Source organism: Aegilops tauschii, chromosome 3 (assembly GCF_002575655.3).
Source record: "Aegilops tauschii subsp. strangulata cultivar AL8/78 chromosome 3, Aet v6.0, whole genome shotgun sequence".
Lineage (NCBI taxonomy): Eukaryota > Viridiplantae > Streptophyta > Magnoliopsida > Poales > Poaceae > Aegilops > Aegilops tauschii.
Genome location: NC_053037.3, coordinates 619,753,168 through 619,774,009, shown reverse-complemented (window position 1 = coordinate 619,774,009; position 20,842 = coordinate 619,753,168). Strand labels below are relative to the sequence as shown.

The 20,842-nt window shown below is 44.3% G+C and overlaps 3 protein-coding genes across 3 annotated transcripts; all 3 read right to left on the bottom strand.

Annotated features, from left to right (window-relative positions):
• Positions 1-2,308: 2,308 nt before the first annotated feature.
• On the bottom strand, positions 2,309-4,002 carry LOC109731733 (uncharacterized). The gene is made up of 2 exons (XM_020290906.4): positions 3,610-4,002; positions 2,309-3,431 (listed from the first exon to the last, which is right to left on the bottom strand). The coding sequence occupies exons 1-2, from the start codon at positions 3,893-3,895 to the stop codon at positions 2,701-2,703; spliced, it is 1,017 nt and encodes a 338-aa protein (XP_020146495.1). The 5' UTR covers positions 3,896-4,002; the 3' UTR covers positions 2,309-2,700.
• A 1,964-nt stretch (positions 4,003-5,966) lies between these two features.
• On the bottom strand, positions 5,967-7,299 carry LOC109731734 (uncharacterized). The gene is made up of 2 exons (XM_020290907.4): positions 6,983-7,299; positions 5,967-6,910 (listed from the first exon to the last, which is right to left on the bottom strand). Exons 1-2 carry the CDS (start codon positions 7,245-7,247, stop codon positions 6,189-6,191), a joined length of 987 nt encoding a protein of 328 aa, XP_020146496.1. The 5' UTR covers positions 7,248-7,299; the 3' UTR covers positions 5,967-6,188.
• A 2,242-nt stretch (positions 7,300-9,541) lies between these two features.
• Positions 9,542-10,858, bottom strand: LOC109731735 (uncharacterized). The gene is made up of 2 exons (XM_020290908.3): positions 10,545-10,858; positions 9,542-10,466 (listed from the first exon to the last, which is right to left on the bottom strand). Exons 1-2 carry the CDS (start codon positions 10,810-10,812, stop codon positions 9,745-9,747), a joined length of 990 nt encoding a protein of 329 aa, XP_020146497.1. The 5' UTR covers positions 10,813-10,858; the 3' UTR covers positions 9,542-9,744.
• Positions 10,859-20,842: the final 9,984 nt, after the last annotated feature.

Sequence of the window (20,842 nt, the reverse complement as noted above, 5' to 3'; positions counted from 1 at the left end):
CAACCGACCGCCATCGGCAAGGCAAGATAGTTCAGAGAGAGCCTCAATATGAATCCACAACTCCCGTTTCATAGCTTCCCGGGCTGGTTTGGAGGTATTTGGATTGGAAATATATGGAGCTTTTATCCTTGTTCATAGCTTGTCTTGAGGACTCAGCATACATATGTAGAATCTCATTCAAGTGATTTGTGCTTGTCAACTGAGCACTAAGGAAATTGGGCTATCATCTACAAAGAGTAGATGATTAACCCATGGTAATCAAACACTCACATGAATTGCATGATCAATATGAGCTCCCACACAAAGTTGTTCTTCAGTGAGGTAAACCCCTTGACACAGATAAGAAAAAGAAAGGGAGACATTGGGTCGCTCTGTCGGAGTCCCGGATGGGGTATAGAATGGGCATAGTGTGCCATTCACCCTAACATAGAACCTTACTGACGAAACACACTTCATGATCAAATGCACAAATTTATCACATAAGCGAAACTTAGTGAACATGGCTTCCAAGTAGTGCCAATCGACCCGATCATATGCTTTGAGCATATCTTGTTTCACCGCATAAGTAGCTTTCCTACATTTTTTCCTCTTCTTCATTGCATGTATACTCCCGTACACGCCACCAGGACGTTGTTGGTAATTAAATGTCCTGGTACAAACACGCTTTGCTCAGACCTTATAATCTCATCCATAAGAATCTGAAGTCTGTTAGTGCTAGCTTTGGTTGCAATTTTGAATAGAACCGGATAGAGAGCAATAGGGTATGTATCTTATTTCTTCCTTCATTGCACGAGGAGTACGTGCCCGATCATACATACCCATAGGCCAAAGTGCTAGTAGCATGTATGAGGAGACGACACAGTCATCGAGGACATCATCTTTGCTCTCACCAGTGGAGGAGATGTCTCTGTTAATTATGGGCCGCTTGTTTCGAGCCACAGATTTGGGGGAGTCCTAGAGAGAAGAAGTCTCCTTCTTTACATTGGATTGGTCTGGAGTCTCACACTGCAACATTCAGGTCCAAGCCCAACTACGATTAGTGGTACATTGGCAAGCTCGACAAAGGCTCTAGGGTTCCTGCACCTCTTCGTATCTACCAGCATGTGGTAGGCCAAGTGTGGTGAGAACCACTCATTGCGCTTGAAATTCCAAGACCAAAAATCTTGTTTCCCACTAGTGCATAGAGGAATGTTGAGGATCACAATAGCGTCAGATTGCAAGAAAATTTGATGGACTCGACTCCTGTCCCAGTTCCCCATCGTAGCATCAGTGAGATCGTTGACTACCATCTGGGGATTATGCACTAGGGATAACAACGGCCTCATAAGCTCGTCCCTCTGGAGCCCGTTTTGGTCATAGATGTGGGTGGAAGAACCATCCCCAATTCTCCGGATGAGTCCCTAAAAAAATACATCCTACCCTCCGATGATAACTCTCCATACCATCTAACAAAAAATGAAGATAAAGTTGGATGGTGGAAGTTATGGAAAAGTTGATGTTCATTCGAAGTTGCATATGTTCATGTGGTGACTTGCCCATGTTTCACTTCCTTCGGAGAATGTACGCCTACGCAGAAGTACGAGTGCGTCAAGTTCCTGCTCGCTCTGTGGTGCTGAAGATTCCTGGTGATAATCCCTTGTTGAGTTTTCTATGGCGCGTTGTGTTTGGGTATTGTCCGATAAGCAACCTTTGGAGCTTGTGATGTTGACCACCGAAGTAAACCCAAAGGCATGCCTTTTCACCATGTTTGTTACTCTTCCACATGCACAACTTACACGCATAATGATCACGCTTTGGGTGATTTGGATGGCACGGGGGAAAGCGATCCACGAGGGCATTCTTCAAAATTGAGGGCATTCTTCAGAGCCCCTTTTCCAGCCATAAGTTTGTTAAACGATACATATTGGAGCTGGAAGGATTGCGGTCCATCAGAGCACCGAGGCTATCTGTGATGTTGGTCCAACCTGCTAGTTCTAGTGTTTGGCAATTCCCTCCGTCCGACATGGCGTTGGAGCATCAACTTTGGTTCTTTCGGAAGTGAAGGATCCAGTCACTTTGGAAGTGTTGGCTTGTCGCGAGGGTCTTGCCCCTGCCATGGACCTTTATATTCAGAATGTGCAAGTTGCCTCGGATTGTCTTAATGTCATCAACGACATTGCAGCAAGGGTGGGAGCGAAATATGAAGCGGCCACCAAGGAAATAACAACTCTTAGGTCTTTTCTTTACCTCGGCAACTTTGTTCATGAAAAAAGAGACTCTAATTATGAAGCCCACGACCTAGCTAGGTTTGCATCATCTTTAGATGAAGGTAGACATACGTGGCTTGGTCAGCCGTACGATCCTATTTGTACTCCCTTGATCATTTGTTTTTTTTTGCGATGGTATTCCCTTGATCATTAATCAATAAAGCCTAGAGTGTTGTGCAAAAAAGGCAAAGGCTCAAGGTTATCTCAAAACAAAACAAAAAAGGCAAGGCTCAAGGTAGTATGTAAGAACAATGATTTTTTTTCTTCTTCTTAAAAAATGTTAAGTTACTAACATGGTATACACTTTGCTTCAATTATTGACTTGAAACTTATTTCACAACCTTAATCGTGTGAGATTCACGCATATATACTCCACAACAGCATGATGGAGATGATTGCACTCCCTTACGGTTGATATTTGTTTATTTCTCGTGTAGATCCATGAACCAATGGTTTATGAGGCGAACGTCTCGATGGCGGCGTCACCATTACGGTGGAACCGGGAGACGGTGCAGTCTGTGGAGAAGAGGCTGGCCGAGAGGTACTTGGGCGCGCCGCCCATTATGGGCATCTTGGCCGTGACATTGACCTTGCTGATGTAGTTTGAGCGGTAGGTCTGGCCGAGCACGCCGTCCACCGCATTCGTAAGGGTGTGGAACTTGAACCCGAGATCGAGGTGCACGAGGCTATCCTTCTCGGTCTTCCCGTAGTTGTGGATCCGGGAGTCCTCGTCAGTGATGGGCACGACATTGGCGGATATGCTGAACACGCCGTCGAGCTCCACGACGACGGTGTTCACCGTGTCGGTGCGAGTGACGGAGAGTCCCGGCATGGCCCTAGAGACCCATTGGGCATTCTTGCCGGCCTCCACCTCCACGGGCACCCCGTCGAGGGTGATCTGAACATGGTCCTCCTCCTCGTCCCACTCGACGACCTTCTTGGCACCTACGTAGAGACGGTGGTCGGCGCCGCCATGGACGAAGGTGACACCGAGGGCCTGCACCCACGTGAAGTCACGCTTCATATCGGGGTTGTGGTTGCCAATGAAGTGTGCGTTGATGTGGAGGTCCTTGTCGGAGACGATGCAGAATTCCTGGTCCTTCTTGCCGTGGAAGTAGAAGGTGTTGCCGTCGCCGCCCGTGAAGCGTGGGTCCCCGCACGACGTGCCCGGGAACATGTCGCACACTGCATGATATGCCGTAGTTTCGTTAGATTCATCTGGTAGTCTATTATTGATGCAGCAGACATTATTAGCATGTTCTTCCTTCTGTCTATAGATTTGGGTTAAATGGAATATATAGAAATGAAGACTTGAAACGATTGGAATTTGGAACCGAAAGGAGAAAAAGAGCGTAGAACTTACTGCAGAAGGTCATGCAGTACTCGCAGAAGGCGAGGCACTTGTTGGGGCAGGTCTTGGGGCAGGAGACGACGCAGGGCGGGCCGCGGTTGTCGGTGCAGGCCACCTCGTACTTGCGCTTGTTGTTCTTGGCGAACGTCACCGTCTCGAACTTGCCCGGCGGCATCTTGGCGCCTTTCTTCCCCGGCCCGCCCACCCTCGGCTGCACGGGCTGCGCTGACGCCACCGCCAGCGTCATCGCCAGAGCGATGACCACCAGGCACCAGGCTGCCTGCCGCCTCCCCGCCATCGTCGCCGACGAGAGCTAGCTAGCTAAATGTAGCCAAGTGTATGCTGGGTGAATCTATGGGTGGGTGGATAATGGACGATGTGTGTGGGTGGGATCTGTGTACATTGTAGGTGGAGCAGAGGGATTCTTATATTGGAGATGGAAGGGTGCGACTTTGGGGCCGGGATGGCCGGAGTTAGCCGGAAGTGCAGTGAAGTGGAGGTGAAGTGGCGTAGGGGGAGACAAAGGTGGTGACCGACAACACAGCTACGTTAATTTATTTCCTTACAAAAAATAACACGTTATCGGTTGACTTTCTTTTGTGCATGTTACCATGCGTGCACTGGGTTTCAAGCATCGTCCCTGGCGTACAGTAGGCGTTGACCGGCTGGCTACAAACCCACATGAAATAGCTAGGGTCTGCTGCTTTCCAGCTGCATGCATGCATGTGGATTCATCGAGAAATTAAAAAATCACGTACGGTGCAAGCTAGCGCGGCCGAGCTACGTTACGATCGACCTAGTGGCGTACGCTTGCATGCTGTTCTAGCCAGCTTGTTGCTCCCGCTCTCTCCGGCCGGCCTCGAAGACCAGGGCCCAACTTACAGCTAGCTGTTTGTAAGTCGACTCAACGTGCCGGCCCGCGCCAGTTGCGACCTCCGTCGACGGCCTCGGGTCAGCTGCATGCCTGCAACGACGAGATCCAAGGTCAAACCCCATTGAAACCACCTTCTTCTAAACAATCTGCTTGGTTTATTTTCTTTAAGAAAAGACACCAAGAAACATCTTAGATCTGATATAAATATCAAGAAAACAATAGACAGTATAATGGACAGATTACTAGACACAGAACGACCAGTAAAAAACAAAACTACATTGAAAATCACACTAGTATTGTTCTTCCTTTGATTGTGCGCCTAAAATTGCACCGAACCAGCAGTAAAGGAAAGAGACACCTACAAACGCCTTCGTCATACCACACTTTGAAGATGACAATAGACACTCGCCTTGCCCCTTGAGATGCGATCAAGAAATCGCTAAAGCAACTTCGGCTGGAGTATCACCACGCGCAATACAAGATTGCAATCCATTACCACCATTTCAGATGTTAGAGAAACCGGACCATGTCGGAGAACAACCGAAAGAAGATGGCGTAGTCGCTGCACAAATAGCCAACCAATAGCTCTCCTTGAAAGACACACCAATTCTCACAGGCTCTACATCGACGGTGGATCAGACGTCGTTGAGATAGGGAGGGACTAGAGAGACCTTATTAACACGTCATTGAGATAGAGAGGGCTGACATTGTCAATGTTGCTAGGGAAACAAAAGGCGAATGGAAATAAAATGAGATGGATGGGTCCCAACACCTCTTGCCACCGCCGAGGCCCTCGGATGGGAAGAGGAGGGGTACCAAGGCAATTGCATGTAGGAAAGCTTTGGCGATGAATACACATGTGCTCTTGACTTCGGAAAGGAACAGAGAGAGCGGCGTTGTTGTAATGCAAAACTGGGAAGAATCAGCTTGCTTTAATGATTGATAATGTTTTGGGGGAAACCCATAGAGACCACATGTGCAACACAAGAACACACTCTATCTTCTTTCTTGTATGCGAATTGGGCCTAGTGTATAGGTGGGCTGGAGTTAGTCACTCTTTTCTTTCACCACAACGTACCTAGGCCTAACGTGCGTGTACTGGGCCGGAATCGAATCTAAATTTAGGTTCAACCGGAGTCTAGCCCATTGTTGATGGAACCATGGCTCATACCCAGTCTTCCTATGACTTCATATGAAATGCAATTTCTGTAAATTCCCTCTTTTCAAATGCATCTTGAATTTTAACAAATTGGTGAATTTTGGATAACCATCCGCAAATGGAGACAGAGAGACAAAATGGAGTTATCACCAAAGTAATATGTCTCTCCATCACAACACTCATGGAGTCACTAGAAATAATGGGCTTCATCTTTACTACTCAAATTAATTACAATTATAACAAGTTCATTGAGCAGCAAACTGTCATATATAGTTATATAGTCCTATGACACTTGCAAAGCTAATTGAGAGATTCAGCATTCTCGACTCATGAATTGTTACTACTCGATGGAGAGATCCAACATTCCCATGACATAAGCAATAGGAAAGCACCATTACAATTTGCATCGTGAATGTTTATCTTTTTCCTTGGAAGGTTGTTCATTTTTGGCACAAACAATGCTACACATTACATTTGTCACATATTATTTTATTTCTGGGCCAATATCCATCATTGGTAGGCCCATTACATCAGAGTGATGTTGTCTTGATAAATAGTTTAGTTGGCCCTGGTGGTGACCATGGAGATGCCAGCGTTATGACCGAACCTAGCAACCTTGCAGTCGGTGGCGAAGATGTCGGAGGAGACGTAGCTGGCTACGCCACCCATCACAGGCATGCTGGCGCTCACGCTGAGCTTGTTGATGTAGTCAGAGCGGTAGGTCTGGCCGAGGACACCGTGAACATCGTTGGTGAGGTCGAAAAACTTGAACCCGATGTCCAAATGTGCGAGTGTGTCGTCGTCCGTCACACCATAGTTGTGGACGCGGGAGTCCTCCTCTGTAATGGGCACCACCTTAGCCATGATGTCGAACACACCCTTAAGTTGGACCCTCACGCCATTGGTGACGGTGGTCCTCATGACTGTGAGGCCAGGAACGTTGGTGGACTGCCATTTTGTGCCAATATCAGCATTAATGTTGATCGATTCCCCGTCGAAGGTCAACTCGAGGCGGTCGACATCGTTGTTCCACTTGGTGGTCTTCTGGGCACCCATGTAGAGGCGGTGGTCAGCGAAGCGGATGCCCAGAGCCTGGATCCATGTGAAGTCACGGCTCATGGTGGGGTTGCGCTTGCCGATGAAGTGAGCGTTGATGTGGAGGTCAGCATCGGAGAGGACACAGAAGTCCTGGTCCTTCTTGCCATGGAAGTAGAAGTTGTTGCCGTCGGCCCCCGTGAAGCGGGGGTCACCGCAGGATACACCAGGGTAGAAGTCACACACTTATACAAAAAGTTAACTAATTAATTGAAGCACCCGAATTAACTAGTTTGTGTGTAAGATAATATTCTTACAGCAGTAGGTCTTGCAGCCTGGGCACATGACGATGCACTCGTTGGGGCAGCGGCTGTCGCAGGTGGCGACGCAGGGGCTGGTGCCGTCCTTGGGGTTGTCGCAGGAGAGCACCTGCTTCCTCTTCCCGAATCGCCCAGGGGTGATCATGTGGGAGTTCTTCGGCAGTGGGGGACGAGGCTGCGCTGCGGCCGACACGGCGGCGCACAGCACCACCAGCACGGCCGCCGCGGCCACCACTCCCATGGAGAAAGACCCCCTGGCCATTGCTACCTTCCTGAGCTAGCTAGCTTAGATGATCAGTGTGGCTAGTGGGTAGCTAGCGGTGAGATTGATGAGATGTATCGCTGTGTTGCATGGGAATTTATAGGACGTGGCAGGGAGGGAAAGAAAGATGCTGATCAGTGTTGCGCGGATCCCAATGCATGATATGCATGTGAGGGACAGCATCTGTGTGGGAGAGATCGACCCTGGGACGCACGTAAAGCGGCAGGCATCGCGTAGCATCGCATCCATCATGAGATCCAGCGCGTACGTAGGTAATTAGATTCTTCTACAAATTTTACATTTCGTTGTTGCATGGAAGCACCACAGGAAGAGACATCACCAAAAAAATTGTGAAAGTTGAACCTATACAATTTTGCATCTAGATAGAACACTCGAGCATGTTTACGCCCGAACAAATTTCATTTGTTTTTCTCGTTGCGAGTATTTTCATTGAATGTACTGTTCTTGCGAGTGCATGTCACATCGGGAGTAGAATTCAGTATCCAATTAAACATATTCGATTGTTACCCCCATTGAATAATATAAGACGGCCCTGACCATAAAGTAAATCACAAAATTTAGATGATGGGCAGAAACTCGTTCTTCTAAAAATTGGTGACAAAATATTTGCTAGGTGTGAAGGCAAAAAAATGTATGGATTACACATCACATAATTTATCGTGCAATTTCCTTTTTTCTATTTTTTACATCTCTTAGATGGTCTTTTGTGTAAGTTCACATCACCGCTGAATATATCCAGTCTCGTCCATTTGTTTTGCTGCATATCTGTTTTCGGTGATAGTTTCAGTTTTTCAAATACAAATCATCCGGATGAGACTAGGTATATTTAACGAACAATGTGATGTCCTCCATGAGCTTTTGCTGAATATATTCTCTCGTCCATTTGTTGTGTCACGATGATGTCATCTTCTCCGAGTTGTCACATAGACTTCTTAGAAACCGGACCATCTCCGAAGAAAAGTCTAGGTTTTTTTTATGGGAAGGCAAACTTTATTAATCATATGACCGTTACATCATCTGCTAACAGTTTAACAATGAACTCCGGCGGGGCATCAACCCAAAAAGATGGATTTTTATCACGTCCCATCTAGCTAATTCATGAGCTACAAAATTTGACTCTCTAATACAATGCTCAATAGTCACCTTCCCAAAATCTTGTAAAATACTTCGACAATCATCAAGCAACCGGCGCCGCAACCATAGAATAGCCTTCATTGAAGTTCATGGCATCAATAACTGTACTATTGTCCGATCTGACCACTAGGTTAGAACACCCAGTATTCCTTGCCAGTTTCAATCCTTCCGCTAAAGCAGCTGCTTCTACCGAAAACACATCAGCTACATGCTCCAACCTTGCCGTAGATGCCGTTATAAATTTCCCCCGATGATCATGGATTACAGCTCCGCACGACCCTACATAATCGCCCTCGAAAAAGGATGTGTCCACATTTAAGATTTTCTGTCTAGAAAGAAAGCGCGGCCACTTGTTTACTTTTGGTACAATCTTTACCTCCGCCGCACGCGCAAAATTCGGAGCCAGGGCAATAACAGCCGGTGCAGTTCTCTCAGGTGATAATATGTCCTCAGCTCGGACAAGTTGCCTCCGTTGCCACCATAGATACCAGCACATCGTCGTAATAAGTTCCGGTAGCTCAACTGGACCAGCAAAGAAGAGAGAATGGGTCAGATTTTGAGGTGAAGTGATAACCGTTGACTCATCCGTTGGCCATTGAAAAACTTCTACACTAACTTATACCATTGCATGAAAATGACAAAAATTGGTCCGGTTTCCTAAACAATTTTTTTCAGGCCTAAGTGTCATGGGCATATGTCGTTGGATCTCTTTATCACATCATGGAGTCACTGGAAACAATTGACTTCATCTTTACTTCTACACATAATAATTACAATTATAACAAGTTAATTAAGCACGACCCATGCCCATGACACTTAGGCCTTGTCCAATGCAAAGTGCATAGTAAAATAAACCGAGCTTTCTGAAGAAACAATGCTTATCTCTATAGGAGAGGAGCCTAATTAAGCATCTACCCTCTACAAATAAAGTTCGAAGAAAAAATGGTTTATTTCTCAAAAACCTCCCTGAAATACCTTACATTGTACATGGCCTTACAATGCTCGACGGAGACATTCAACATTCTTGACTCGTGTATTGTTATTATTCAGTAACAGAACTAGAATAGGGGAACCCTAAAAAAGGAACTAGAATAGGGCAGGAGAACAACTATAGAGCAATCTGCCCATCGCATCACATATTATAACATAAAAATGAACAGATAGGAAAGCACCATTATAATTTGCAGCTTCAAAGTTCATTTCATTTTTCCTTGGAAGGTTGTTGATTTTTGGTACAAAACAATGTTAAAAATTGTACTTGTCACATATTATTTTATTTGTGGGCCTATATCCATCATCAGTAGGCCAATTACATCAGAGTGATGTTGTCTTGAGAAATAGTTTAGTTCGCCGCGGTGGTGACCATGGAGATGCCGACGCTACGACCAAACCTAGCGACCTTGCAGTCAGCGGCGAAGATGTCAGAGGATATGTAGCTGGCTATGCCACCCATCACAGGCATGCTGGCGCTCACGCTCAACTTGTTGATGTAGTCAGAGCGGTAGGTTTGGCCGAGGACACCGTGAACATCGCCGGTGAGGTCGTAGAACTTGAACCCGATGTCCAGATGCGCGAGGCTGTCGTCCTCCGTCATGCCGTAGTTGTGGACGCGTGAGTCTTCCTTCGTGATGGGCACCACCTTAGCCATTATGTCGAACACACCCTTAAGCTGGACGCTCAAGCCATTGGTCACGGTGGTTCTCGTGACGGTCAGGCCAGGCATGGCAGTGGACTGCCATTTTGCCCCGATGTCTGCAGCGATGTTGATCGATTCTCCATCGAAGGTCAACTCGAGGCGGTCGACGTCGTTGTTCCACTTGGTGGTCTTCTGGGCACCCATGTAAAGGCGGTGGTCGGCGAAGCGGATGCCCAGAGCCTGGATCCATGTGAAGTCACGGCTCATAGTGGGGTTGCGCTTGCCGATGAAGTGAGCGTTGATGTGGAGGTCAGCATCGGAGAGGACACAGAAGTCCTGGTCCTTCTTACCATGGAAGTAGAAGTTGTTGCCGTCGGCCCCCGTGAAGCGGGGGTCACCGCAGGAGACACCAGGGTAGAAGTCGCACACTTGAACAAAAAGTTAACTAATTAATTGATGCACCTCAATTAATTAACTAATCTATGCAGGCACATTAGTATGCTTACGGCAGTAGGTCTTGCAGCCTGGGCACATGACGATGCACTCGTTGGGGCAGCGGCTGTCGCAGGTGGCGACGCAGGGGCTGTAACCGTCCTTTGGTTCGTCGCAGGTGAGCACCTGCTTCCTCCTCCCGAACCGCCGAGGGGTGATCATGCGGGAATTCTTCGGCAGTGGGGGGCGAGGCTGCGCGGCGGTCGACACGGCGGCGCACAGCACCACCAGCACGGCAGCGGCGGCCACCACTCCCATGGAGAAAGCCCCCCTCCTGGCCATTGCTACCTGCCTGAGCTTATGTAAGTTCAATAAGTGTGGCGCGGCTAGTGGGTAGCTAGCCGTGAGTTTGATGAGATGCATGGCTCTGTTGCATGGGGATTTATAGGACGTGGCATGGAGGAAAGATTCTCAGCCTCTCAGGTGTTGCTCGCATCCCTATGCATTGCGTGCATGTGGGTATAGCATCTGTGTGGGAGATCGAGCCTGGGAGAGACGTACGTAAAGCGGCTGGCATCGCTTAGCATCTCACCCATCAGGAGATCGAGCGCGTCTACAACTTTCATATTCTGATGTATAGCATGGAATGGAAGCACCAGAGGAGAAAGCACCAAATTAATATATATGTAATTATATTCGTCTACAAATTTAATATTTTGATGATGCAGCGTGTAAGCACTGTATGAAGAAGAGTAGAATGCACTGGATATCTTTCAAATACACAGAACACGGCATGCAATCCGATGGATCTACCTTTGCCGGTCTGATTATTAAGGTAGATGGAGATGATAGGAGTTCTAGCAATGATCACTGGGAAATTCACTTATGATGATGAAATTTGCGGAGCAGTCAAAAACTTGTATGAGAAGCAGGAAATAATAGCTATCTAGGCCAAAGTGATGTTAATAAAAAAAACATGAATTTGCAGCATTGTAGATTCAATTATGTCAAAGGAAACATGCATAATAACCACGTGACCTCCTTAAATAAAGAGTAACTTCACCATGTTGAGCCCTGTACAAAGTGCTTCTCCGAAATGTTGCTTGGTACAGAAGAAATGCTTTGCATTTACACGTAATGTTTTTTAATGAGTAGTTTGGAAACTTATATTCGTGCAAGGATTTTTGTGGTACTGCATACAAAATGACATTGGCAGCGAAAAGAAAACCTAAAATGAAGTCCATTTTTGGGCATCTGGTTTTGCATTCTGTGTAACTCTCAAAATTGCATTGCAATAGTATCTTAAAAATATCATCTCAAGACATTTTTATACCCCATTGATTGAATATTGCAAGGAAAATATTTATAAATTGTAAAGACTAAATGATTTTTTTCTTGTTTATTTTCTCTCTTCCATATGCACTTATTCATTAGGACTACATTCAAAATATTCCTCATACATTGGTCAATTTTATTGGAACCTCCTCCCGACTCCTCCCGTGTCGCCCCTGCGCGGCGACCGGGGGGAACCCTAGCGCCGCCGCGTCCTCGTCCCTCCCCCGACCTCTCCTCCTCGCCGCCACCAGGCGAAGCCCGGTCGGCGTCGGCGGCGGCGGGATCTCTTCTCCCACGACTCGCTGGATCAGGCGTGGGCGGATCGTGGAGGTTGTTGGCGGCACGCTGGAGGCAGGGCGCGCCGGCGCGAGCTTGGGGGCGACGGCAAGGCTCACACTCGCGGTTTCCCCTGGTGTGCGTGGGAGTCCGCTCGGGGTGCGCGGCGGCGGCCCTCGGCAAGCGGTGGCAGGCGCTGGGCTCTCGGTGGCGCTCCGGCGTGTGCAGGCGGCGGCGCTCCGGCGTGCGCGGTCGGCGGCTCCGTCTCTGACCCGGACGGCACGTTGGATGGCGGTGGCCCGGCGTGCCCGGCGATCTGGATGCGGTGGTGCCGGCGGCTCGCTGATCTGCCGGTGCTCCAGGGTTCTGCCTGGTCGTGCTGGTGGTGAGGGCGGCCCGTGCACGAGAGTTGGATCCCTTCGAACTGATCTGGGTGAAAACTTGCCTTCGGCGTCTGCTAAGGCCGGCGGTGGCGGCGCTATCTGCGTCGTTCCCTTCTTGAAGGCATCGCCGTGGAGAAGTTCAAGGCCACTCTCTGCTACCTCCGGGGGGAAACCCTAGATCGGATGATCGGATGACGGCGGCGCTCTGGTGTCGTTCCTCCCTTGGGGGCGTCATTCTTGGAGGTACACACGTGATCGAGGGCCCAGAGGACGGATTCTTTGGTGGAGCGGTGATTCATCCTACACACTGATGGCGACGGATCTTGACGGCGTGGCGCAGTGCAGATTCATAGTTTGCTGTGGGAGGATGGACTCGCGTAGGAGGACGAGCTGTCGGGCGTCGTGGTGGCGTCGATGGCAGAGAGACCTGGTACGGTACATGCAACAGTACATATCTGAAGATGGATTGGTGGCAGGTGGCTGCGGCGGCCTCATACCCGGCAGGCGCCCTGGTTGAGGAGTGCGCCGGACTGGTAGGTGCCCCATACCCGGCAGGCGTCCTGGTTGGGACCTCAGGTCTTAGATGTTTAGGTTTGGCTGCGATGTCTGTTTGGTATTAGTCCCAGACTATCTGCGCCCCTTCATCAATTGGATAGGTGTAGCGACAGTTGTTGCTTAGACGGTGGCTTTAGTCTTGCTGTTGTATTGCTTTGTAAGTTCTTATGAGAATAATTAATAAAGTGGCCGTATGCATCGCCCAGATGCAGAGGCCGGGGGTCATCCTCCTTTTCTAAAAAAAAATTGATCAATTTTATCACAAATAAGCATCGAATATTTGTAGTTTCTTATTTCACAACGAACTGAGAGTATGTTAGTGTTTCATGGGCATGTTATTGTTTTGAAGTAATTCTATTTCGATCATCAACATTTCCATTCATGCTCTTTTTTTGTTACCAGCAAAGCATCTAGAAGAGTAACCGGAGTTTCTAGATTGCAAAGATTCTATTCGTTTATAGTTCACACATAAATCAAAAACTGAATTCGAACTGCCGATACAGATCAATCCCAAGCTGCTCTAAAAAAATCCAAGTACATGAGGAAATAGTCCCAAATAGAGAGGCAAAACTTACATCAGTTGGTTTGTCTCAGCATATTCCACGCGTCTTCAGTGACAGGTTATTCGTGGTCGTTTGCACCCTCGCACGCGGCACTGGGGCAATACTGTAGGTGGTTGGGGGAACGAGCAAGGGTGAAAGTCGAACGATAAACAAGTAGCTAGGAAGCGAGCTCCCTGATCAAATTGTCTTTTTTGGGCTTCAGTATGCGCAAGGACTATATCTCGCTCAACGCGAGTCGAAAGATAGTCTCGCCTGAAGCTTTTTGTTCCAAGCGTATTGCTGGGCCAGCCCATTTCCAGAGATTGTCCTCGCTTGCTCGCTCATGTTTTTTTTGTTTTCTTCTGATTTCTTGTTTCTTCACGGGTTTCTTCGTTTTTTCCGTTTTCCCACCAGTTTCTTCCTTCTATTTCGGTTTTATAGTTATTTTTTGCTATTTTTTTTGGTTTCCTTTGCTCATTTCTCCGGTTTATTGGTTTTTTTGGTCTATCCTATTTCCCCACTTGCTCGCTCTTGTTTTTCTTTGTTTCCTCATGCGTTTTCACGGTTTTCTGTGGATTTTCCATTTTTCTGTCTTTCTGGGGTTTTCCTTTAATTGTTGCTTCTGTTTCTTCAGTTATCACCACTTTTTTTTTTCTATTTTTCTTCAACACATGCCTATATTTTTCATACACGTATATCCATTTTACATCTACATCAGGACATTTTTTTTGTATGTCTTTATATTTTTCAAATACATGATTAACATTTTAATTAAATTTTTATGTTTGATGACTACTTTTTCAAACACATTGTCCAATTTCAGGATATGTCAGTACATTTCTAATACATGTTTAACATTTTAGAAATGTCTGATCAATATTATTTTATACATGATCATCATTTTTCAAAATTTTCATTTTTTTTGAATTTTCCGATATATGTTCTATATTTTTGTGTACATTCGGAACATTTTTGTACACATTTGACATTTTTCCAGTACTTGTGTTTGGTGATTACTTTATTTATACACATTGTACATTTTTGTATATACCAGGAACATTTTTTGTACACATTTAAATCTATTATTTAATTAAAACAAGAGGCAAACAAGCCATTACGTTCTTCCACATATATTAAATTTTCTCGGTCGTCAACTTTATATATAAACGGTGAAGATTTAAAGATATAGCGTTACATACAAATAAAGTTATATACAAACAATTTGACATGCCAGATGGAAATTGTTCTGACACGTCATTCATCCAAGTCACATGTTTTTTCTATTAAGAAATTTTTGTCCGAACCATAAAACAAAGTTTGACCAAGACAATGAGACTTGAACAACTAAAAAGTACGGCTGTCATATGATTAAAAGTTAGGCTGGCTTATAAAGTACCGCGGCCAGCTTCCGCAAAAAAAAGAAATTCATGGCTGCCAGCTTCCATAAAAAAAATCACGGCTGCCAAACAGCTGAAAAAAAATGGGGCTGCCATGCAAAAAGGAGTCCGATCGCAATACTACTATGGTGCCATCTATTATTTGGAGAGAAAAAAGGATCTGATTTTAGCAAACTAGTCAATTCAAACATTTTTTTGCTTAAAGGAATGAAAATCTCTTGAATACGACATTAGCACGTCACGTTGGCATAACAATTTTATTTATCCACAGGAAAGAAAACTTTCTCTACCCACGTGAAAAAAAGTATGTGTACATACATAGCATAAAGTCTGGGACCAACTATCAATAAAATTTTGTTTAATAATAAAGTGCGTGTACAATAGGACGTTAGCGGCAATAAATCATGAATGAACAACTGATACTCAAAATACCTGAACATCTAAGTGCCAAAATCGCATGTTTTGTTGTTTAATAATAAAGTACGCGTACAATAGGACGTTAACGGCAATAAAACATGAATGGACAACTGATACTCAAAATACATGAACACCTAAATGCCAAAACCGCATGTGTTTTTACAAATAATTATTATGCGTGTTCTAATTACAATGGTTTTTGAGTAGCTAATTACAATCGTTGATATTATATATAAATCATTTTTCAGTAAAAAAATAGTTCGAGTAGGAGCACGTGAAAGCATATGCAATATACATACAAAATAAAAATGTGTCATCGTTCTCAAATTATAAGAGGCATACATACAATAAATTTTTTACATTCTTATAACTAATACAGGCAAAACTGCATTTTTTTGGACATTCAAGAATAACATCACAGACTGCAAAAATACATTTATGCCATATGTCATTTAGTTTTTGACATATTATAAATGGAAATCGTAAGTAAAAATTCTGGATTGGAAACTACAAAAAAAGTAGAATTTTATCGCCAAAAAGAATGTCATCGGGCTTACCCCCAGAATCCAAGTATATCATGTTGATTCAAGAGTGATTGCCTCAAGAAGATATGATATTAAGGAGCTAATGGGACAAATGACCGAGGAACATAAAGAGTAGAGAGTAAGGATGCATTATACATATATGTGATTGTGAAATTTATTCTCTTGAGTTCTGTTAAGTAATCCACATTGATGACACCACACACTTTCATGAAAAACGTAGAACACTATCCATCAAACGATAGATGTGTGGTGGTAAAATGATGAGTATAGAGTCAATAGAAATACAAGTATGATTTTGATAAGGATATTAAGAACGTAGTGCTTTGAACAAAATACCAAAAATGATTCTTTGAAGCTAAGTAATGGGTCTCATTCGAATTCAACTTTGTATAACTTTTTATCTATATTTCAAGATATGAAAAGGTCAATGTATTGATGAATATATCTGAATAAGAATCACCGTTGGCTGACGGAGGCCAAAAAAAAATCATATTCAGATTTATTTCTTGGCTAAAGTTTATTTATATTATGAAATGACAATATGTATAATATCCTAATAAGAAAGATCGTTAGCTGATGGAGGAAGAAAAAAATACATATAAATTATAATAAAATACAAATATCACAATATGTAATAAATCTACAGGCAAGAACACACCGTCAATGATGAGGCGCACGGAGGAGGAAACAAATCAGGTTCAGATGTATGATAACTTTTTATCTATATTTCAACATATAAAAACGTCAATGTATTGATGAATATATCCAAATAAGAACTAACGTTGGCTGACGGAGGAAGAAAAAAAATTCATATTCAAATTTATTTCTTCGTTGAAGTTTATTTATATTATGAAATGACAATATGTGTTTTATCCGAATAAGAAATATTGTTAGCCGATGGAGGAAGATTTTTTTTCCATATTTCAGTTATTAAAAAATACTAAGCATGACAATATGTAATAAATCTACAGCCAAGAACACCCCGTTAATGCTGAGGCACATGGAGGTCGAAAAAATCATGTTCGAATTTAAGACATCCTTATTTAGTTTATTTCTTGGTTGAAGTTTATTTATATTTTTAAAATATGATACAGACTTATGCATTCTTTGGCGACACTGTGAGCCGATTATGAATACAAAAATAGACTAGGAGTGACAAGAATGTTTGTTGCATAACTTACTAAATTTAGCTGCTTATGTAATAAATGATATTTTTATTGTCAGAGAAATTAGTGTCAAATCATCGGTTATTTACTTAACACACTAACATTTAGATAAATAATGTGTGGAAAGTTGTTCTTATGAACAATGATAAAAAAGACTGTAGATGGGAAAAAATGTCTACTGCATATCACATAATTTATCATTCATTTATTCATTTTCTGTTTTTACATATCTTAGATTATCCTACATGCAAATTCACATCGATATGTTCTATCCATTTTTTGGCGAATTATTTCATTAGTTTTTTCTTTCAATTTTTTTGAAATAGATTATTTTTAGCTAAATCTTGCGTAAAAGTGTCACGCGGGTAGGCGCCCAAATACAATTATTCTTGTGAAAGTTCCAGTTCAACAATCCCGACAAACCCGTGTGATCGCGCTTGTTAATTCTTATCTAAGAGTAGTTAAAACCTCAATGCAATCACCAACACCGGCATGGTCAAGGGCAGCGAGATGATACGGAAGGAGGTGAAAGAGGACAAAATCGTCGATGACTATGTGGTGCACAGGCAGATTGATCATTTCACGCACTATGCCCTCAAGCATGATTTTTTTTTCGATAAAGGACATTTCATTGAATAGATATATCAAGGTGATACAATCACATCCAAAGAAAGCCCGGCCTCTGCATAGCTAGATACACACAGCCAAAAAGTCGAGAGTATCCTAAAAATAAAAATAATTCGGTACAATGCGAAGCAAATAAATCATGTCGAGCCTAAGGAGCGGCAGATCCTATCCGTAGATCACACCGCCATCCATGGGGGTAGAAAACCTCCCTAGCCAAACGCTCCAGCCATGTAGATACCATCATAAAAAGGTCCCTGTCCTCCGGCCTCTGCAGTACGGAGCCATCGTGTACAAACATGAATAACCTGCATAGGAGATGAGACACATTTATTATTAAAGATCACATCATTCCTGGTAAGCCACAGTGCCCAGCATAAGGCCGCCGCTCCCACAAGAATATGTGCAGAAAATTATTTATCAATACCTCGCAACCAGTTGCCGAACATGTTCCGTACACTACGTGGTGGGTATAAATTGGAAGCTACTTGAACTATGGCCCAAACTGCCCGAGCGAACTTGCACTCAAAAAATAAGTGTTTAATTGACTCGTCATGTTGGCAAAAGACACATGCCTTAGAACCATGCCAGTTTCGTCGTGCCAGATTATCTCTAGCTAGGATGACTCCTCTATTTAGAAACCAGAGGAAAAATCTTCACTCTTAGAGGAATTTTGAGCTTCCACAATTTCCTGTTATCAACTGGAACATCACAATGAACCATTGCATCATACATGGATTTGACTGAAAAATTGCCATTCTGATGCAAGTTCCGTCGAAAGACGTCCGGCTCACCTGACAGTTGAATGTCCTCCAGACGAGTGAGTAATTCATTCCATGCTACCAAGCGAGGGCCAAGAAGGTCCCTACGGAAAGAAATATCAGGGTTTTCTTATCCTAAAACTTGTTTGATCGTGACAAATTTATGTCTAACAATCCTGTATAAGCTCGGATATTGCACCATTAGTGGGTTGTTCCCTAGCCAGATGTCTTACCAGAATCGAACCTGAGAACCATCCCTAACCGAGAAGGTCCCAAATTGGAAAAAGAATTCCTTGGCCTTCATCACACCACTCCAAAAATGCGAATCCCCAGGTTTCCAATGAACTTCAGAAATGGCATTGAATCCCACATACTTGTTGCGAATGATTTCCTGCCATACTCCATTCTCAGTGAGTAGTTTGTAAACCCACTTGCTGAGAAGAGCAATGTTTTTAATCTCAAGGTCTTGAATTCCCAGCCCCCTAGACTTTTAGGTCTCCATAATACGCTCCACCTAGCCAGACGATATTTCTTGGATTCATTATCGCACTGCCAAAAAATCTGGATCTAAAGTAGTCTAGTCGCTGGAGAACCCCTTTCGGTAGGTCAACATTCACTTCAGGGGAAATAAACTTGACCTTTCGTTGGAGAACCCCTTTTGTTATTATAGGTCAACATTCACTTCAGGGGAAATAAACTTGACCTTTCGTTGTATTGGAAAAAAATTCCACAAGAAGAAAAATCACGTTGACTTCTTTTAAAAAAGACAAATTTCGGTCAAAATAGTGTGAATAATGACCTATAATAACAAATAAATTTTTTTCCCCTGAAGTGAATGCTGGTTTTCTATTCGTGAAAATTACATACGAGTGCAAAAGAAAGTCAAGTTTATTGTAAAAAAACTTCCAAACTTTTTTGACTTTTTTTAATTATCATTTTATTCCATATGAAGTCTATTAGCATGATTGGTTTGATGCCAAAAGTTGGCATGCCAATATTTGGCAAATGCCAAATGTTAGCTAGTGATTGGTTGGCTACCAACTTTTCTTCTCAACCTCACAAAAAGTTGCCAACATTTGGCAAATTTTGATTTTGCCAAATGTTGGCTTGCCAAATATTGGCAATGCCAATTGTTGGCATCAAACCAATTATGTTCTATATACACCCAGGAATCAAAAGGGTATTTCCCCACTGCCGAAGTGCATGTTTACTCCACCGGATCGTTCGTCAAATACTACCATACAGAACAACAGCCGTCGCCTCCTCCTCCTCCTCCAAAAAAAAAACAGCTAGGGTTTCTGCCTCTCGCCGGCGCCAGCGCAGGTCCGCCTTGTCTCCGGTGGCCCTAGGGCCATGGAGGCGCGGTTGATCCTGCCAAGGGCTAGCGACAGGGCTTCGTTTTTAGTCGTTCCTTTCAGTTTTGTTAGGGTTTGTATTCTGCTCAGGAAGGCGAAAGGGCGGTGGCTCCCTGAAGATGGAATAAAGGTCTCCCCGCCAAGCCTCCGTTCCAGCGGTGTGTCTAGCATCGTTGGTGGGCGTGTGGAGGTGTGTCTCCGGCGGATCTATCTTTGATGGATTTGCTCGGATCTCGTTGGTGTTCGTCTACGTTTATGTGTCCTCGGATTGGATCCTTCCGATCTACATTATTCTTCATTCGTGGCGGTTGTTGTTCTTGTGCGCTGGTCCTATGGGTCTTAACACGACGACTTCCCAACTGTTTACTACAACAAGTTGTGCCCGAATCCGACGATGGAGGGGCGATGACGGTGGCGCGCCTTCGACTCGCTTCAGTGCTTGTAGTCGCTGCGAGGTGGTCTACGGATCTGAATGTAATTTTTGTTATTTCTGATGTTTGTTGTACTACCTTGATTGAAGATGAGTAGATCGGAAGATTTTCTGCAAAAAAAAAAGATGCATAAAGCTGGAAGAGTGATTGGCACACGCAGCACACGCCGCAAGCCGCGCTTCCTAACTGTCTGGAGCACTATAATTCATACCGCTTGCCATTTGTGAAGCAAACCAGTCAACCAGCCGGATCACTTATCACGTATTACCTCCGTTTCAAAATAGATAATCCAATTTTGTACTAACTTTGTATTAAAATTAATATAAAGTTGGGTCATCTATTTTGGAACGGAGGGAGTACGTACTACTCCTCGTGAAGTAGAAGAAAAAAGAAAACCCGCCCCATCAGTCCCCGGTCAGTCACGTTAACTGCCGTTCAATCACGCTGGTTTCATGCATTGCACCAACTAACCACCAGCCGTAGTTGCGCAATGTCATCGGTGTTGCCACTTCCACCACACCATATATACTTGGCCTCCTTGCTCAAGAAATGGATCCGTGACTCGGTGTCCACACTATACCTGCC

Coding starts and splice junctions, on each gene's coding strand:
- LOC109731733 (XM_020290906.4), bottom strand. CDS start 3,895: ATGGCGGGGAGGCGGCAGGCAGCCTGGTGCCTGGTGGTCATCGCTCTG. Junction 3,432..3,609: donor GTACTGCATGACCTTCTGCA/GTAAGTTCTACG, acceptor CATATCATGCAG/TGTGCGACATGTTCCCGGGC.
- LOC109731734 (XM_020290907.4), bottom strand. CDS start 7,247: ATGGCCAGGGGGTCTTTCTCCATGGGAGTGGTGGCCGCGGCGGCCGTG. Junction 6,911..6,982: donor AGGCTGCAAGACCTACTGCT/GTAAGAATATTA, acceptor TTTTTGTATAAG/TGTGTGACTTCTACCCTGGT.
- LOC109731735 (XM_020290908.3), bottom strand. CDS start 10,812: ATGGCCAGGAGGGGGGCTTTCTCCATGGGAGTGGTGGCCGCCGCTGCC. Junction 10,467..10,544: donor AGGCTGCAAGACCTACTGCC/GTAAGCATACTA, acceptor TTTTTGTTCAAG/TGTGCGACTTCTACCCTGGT.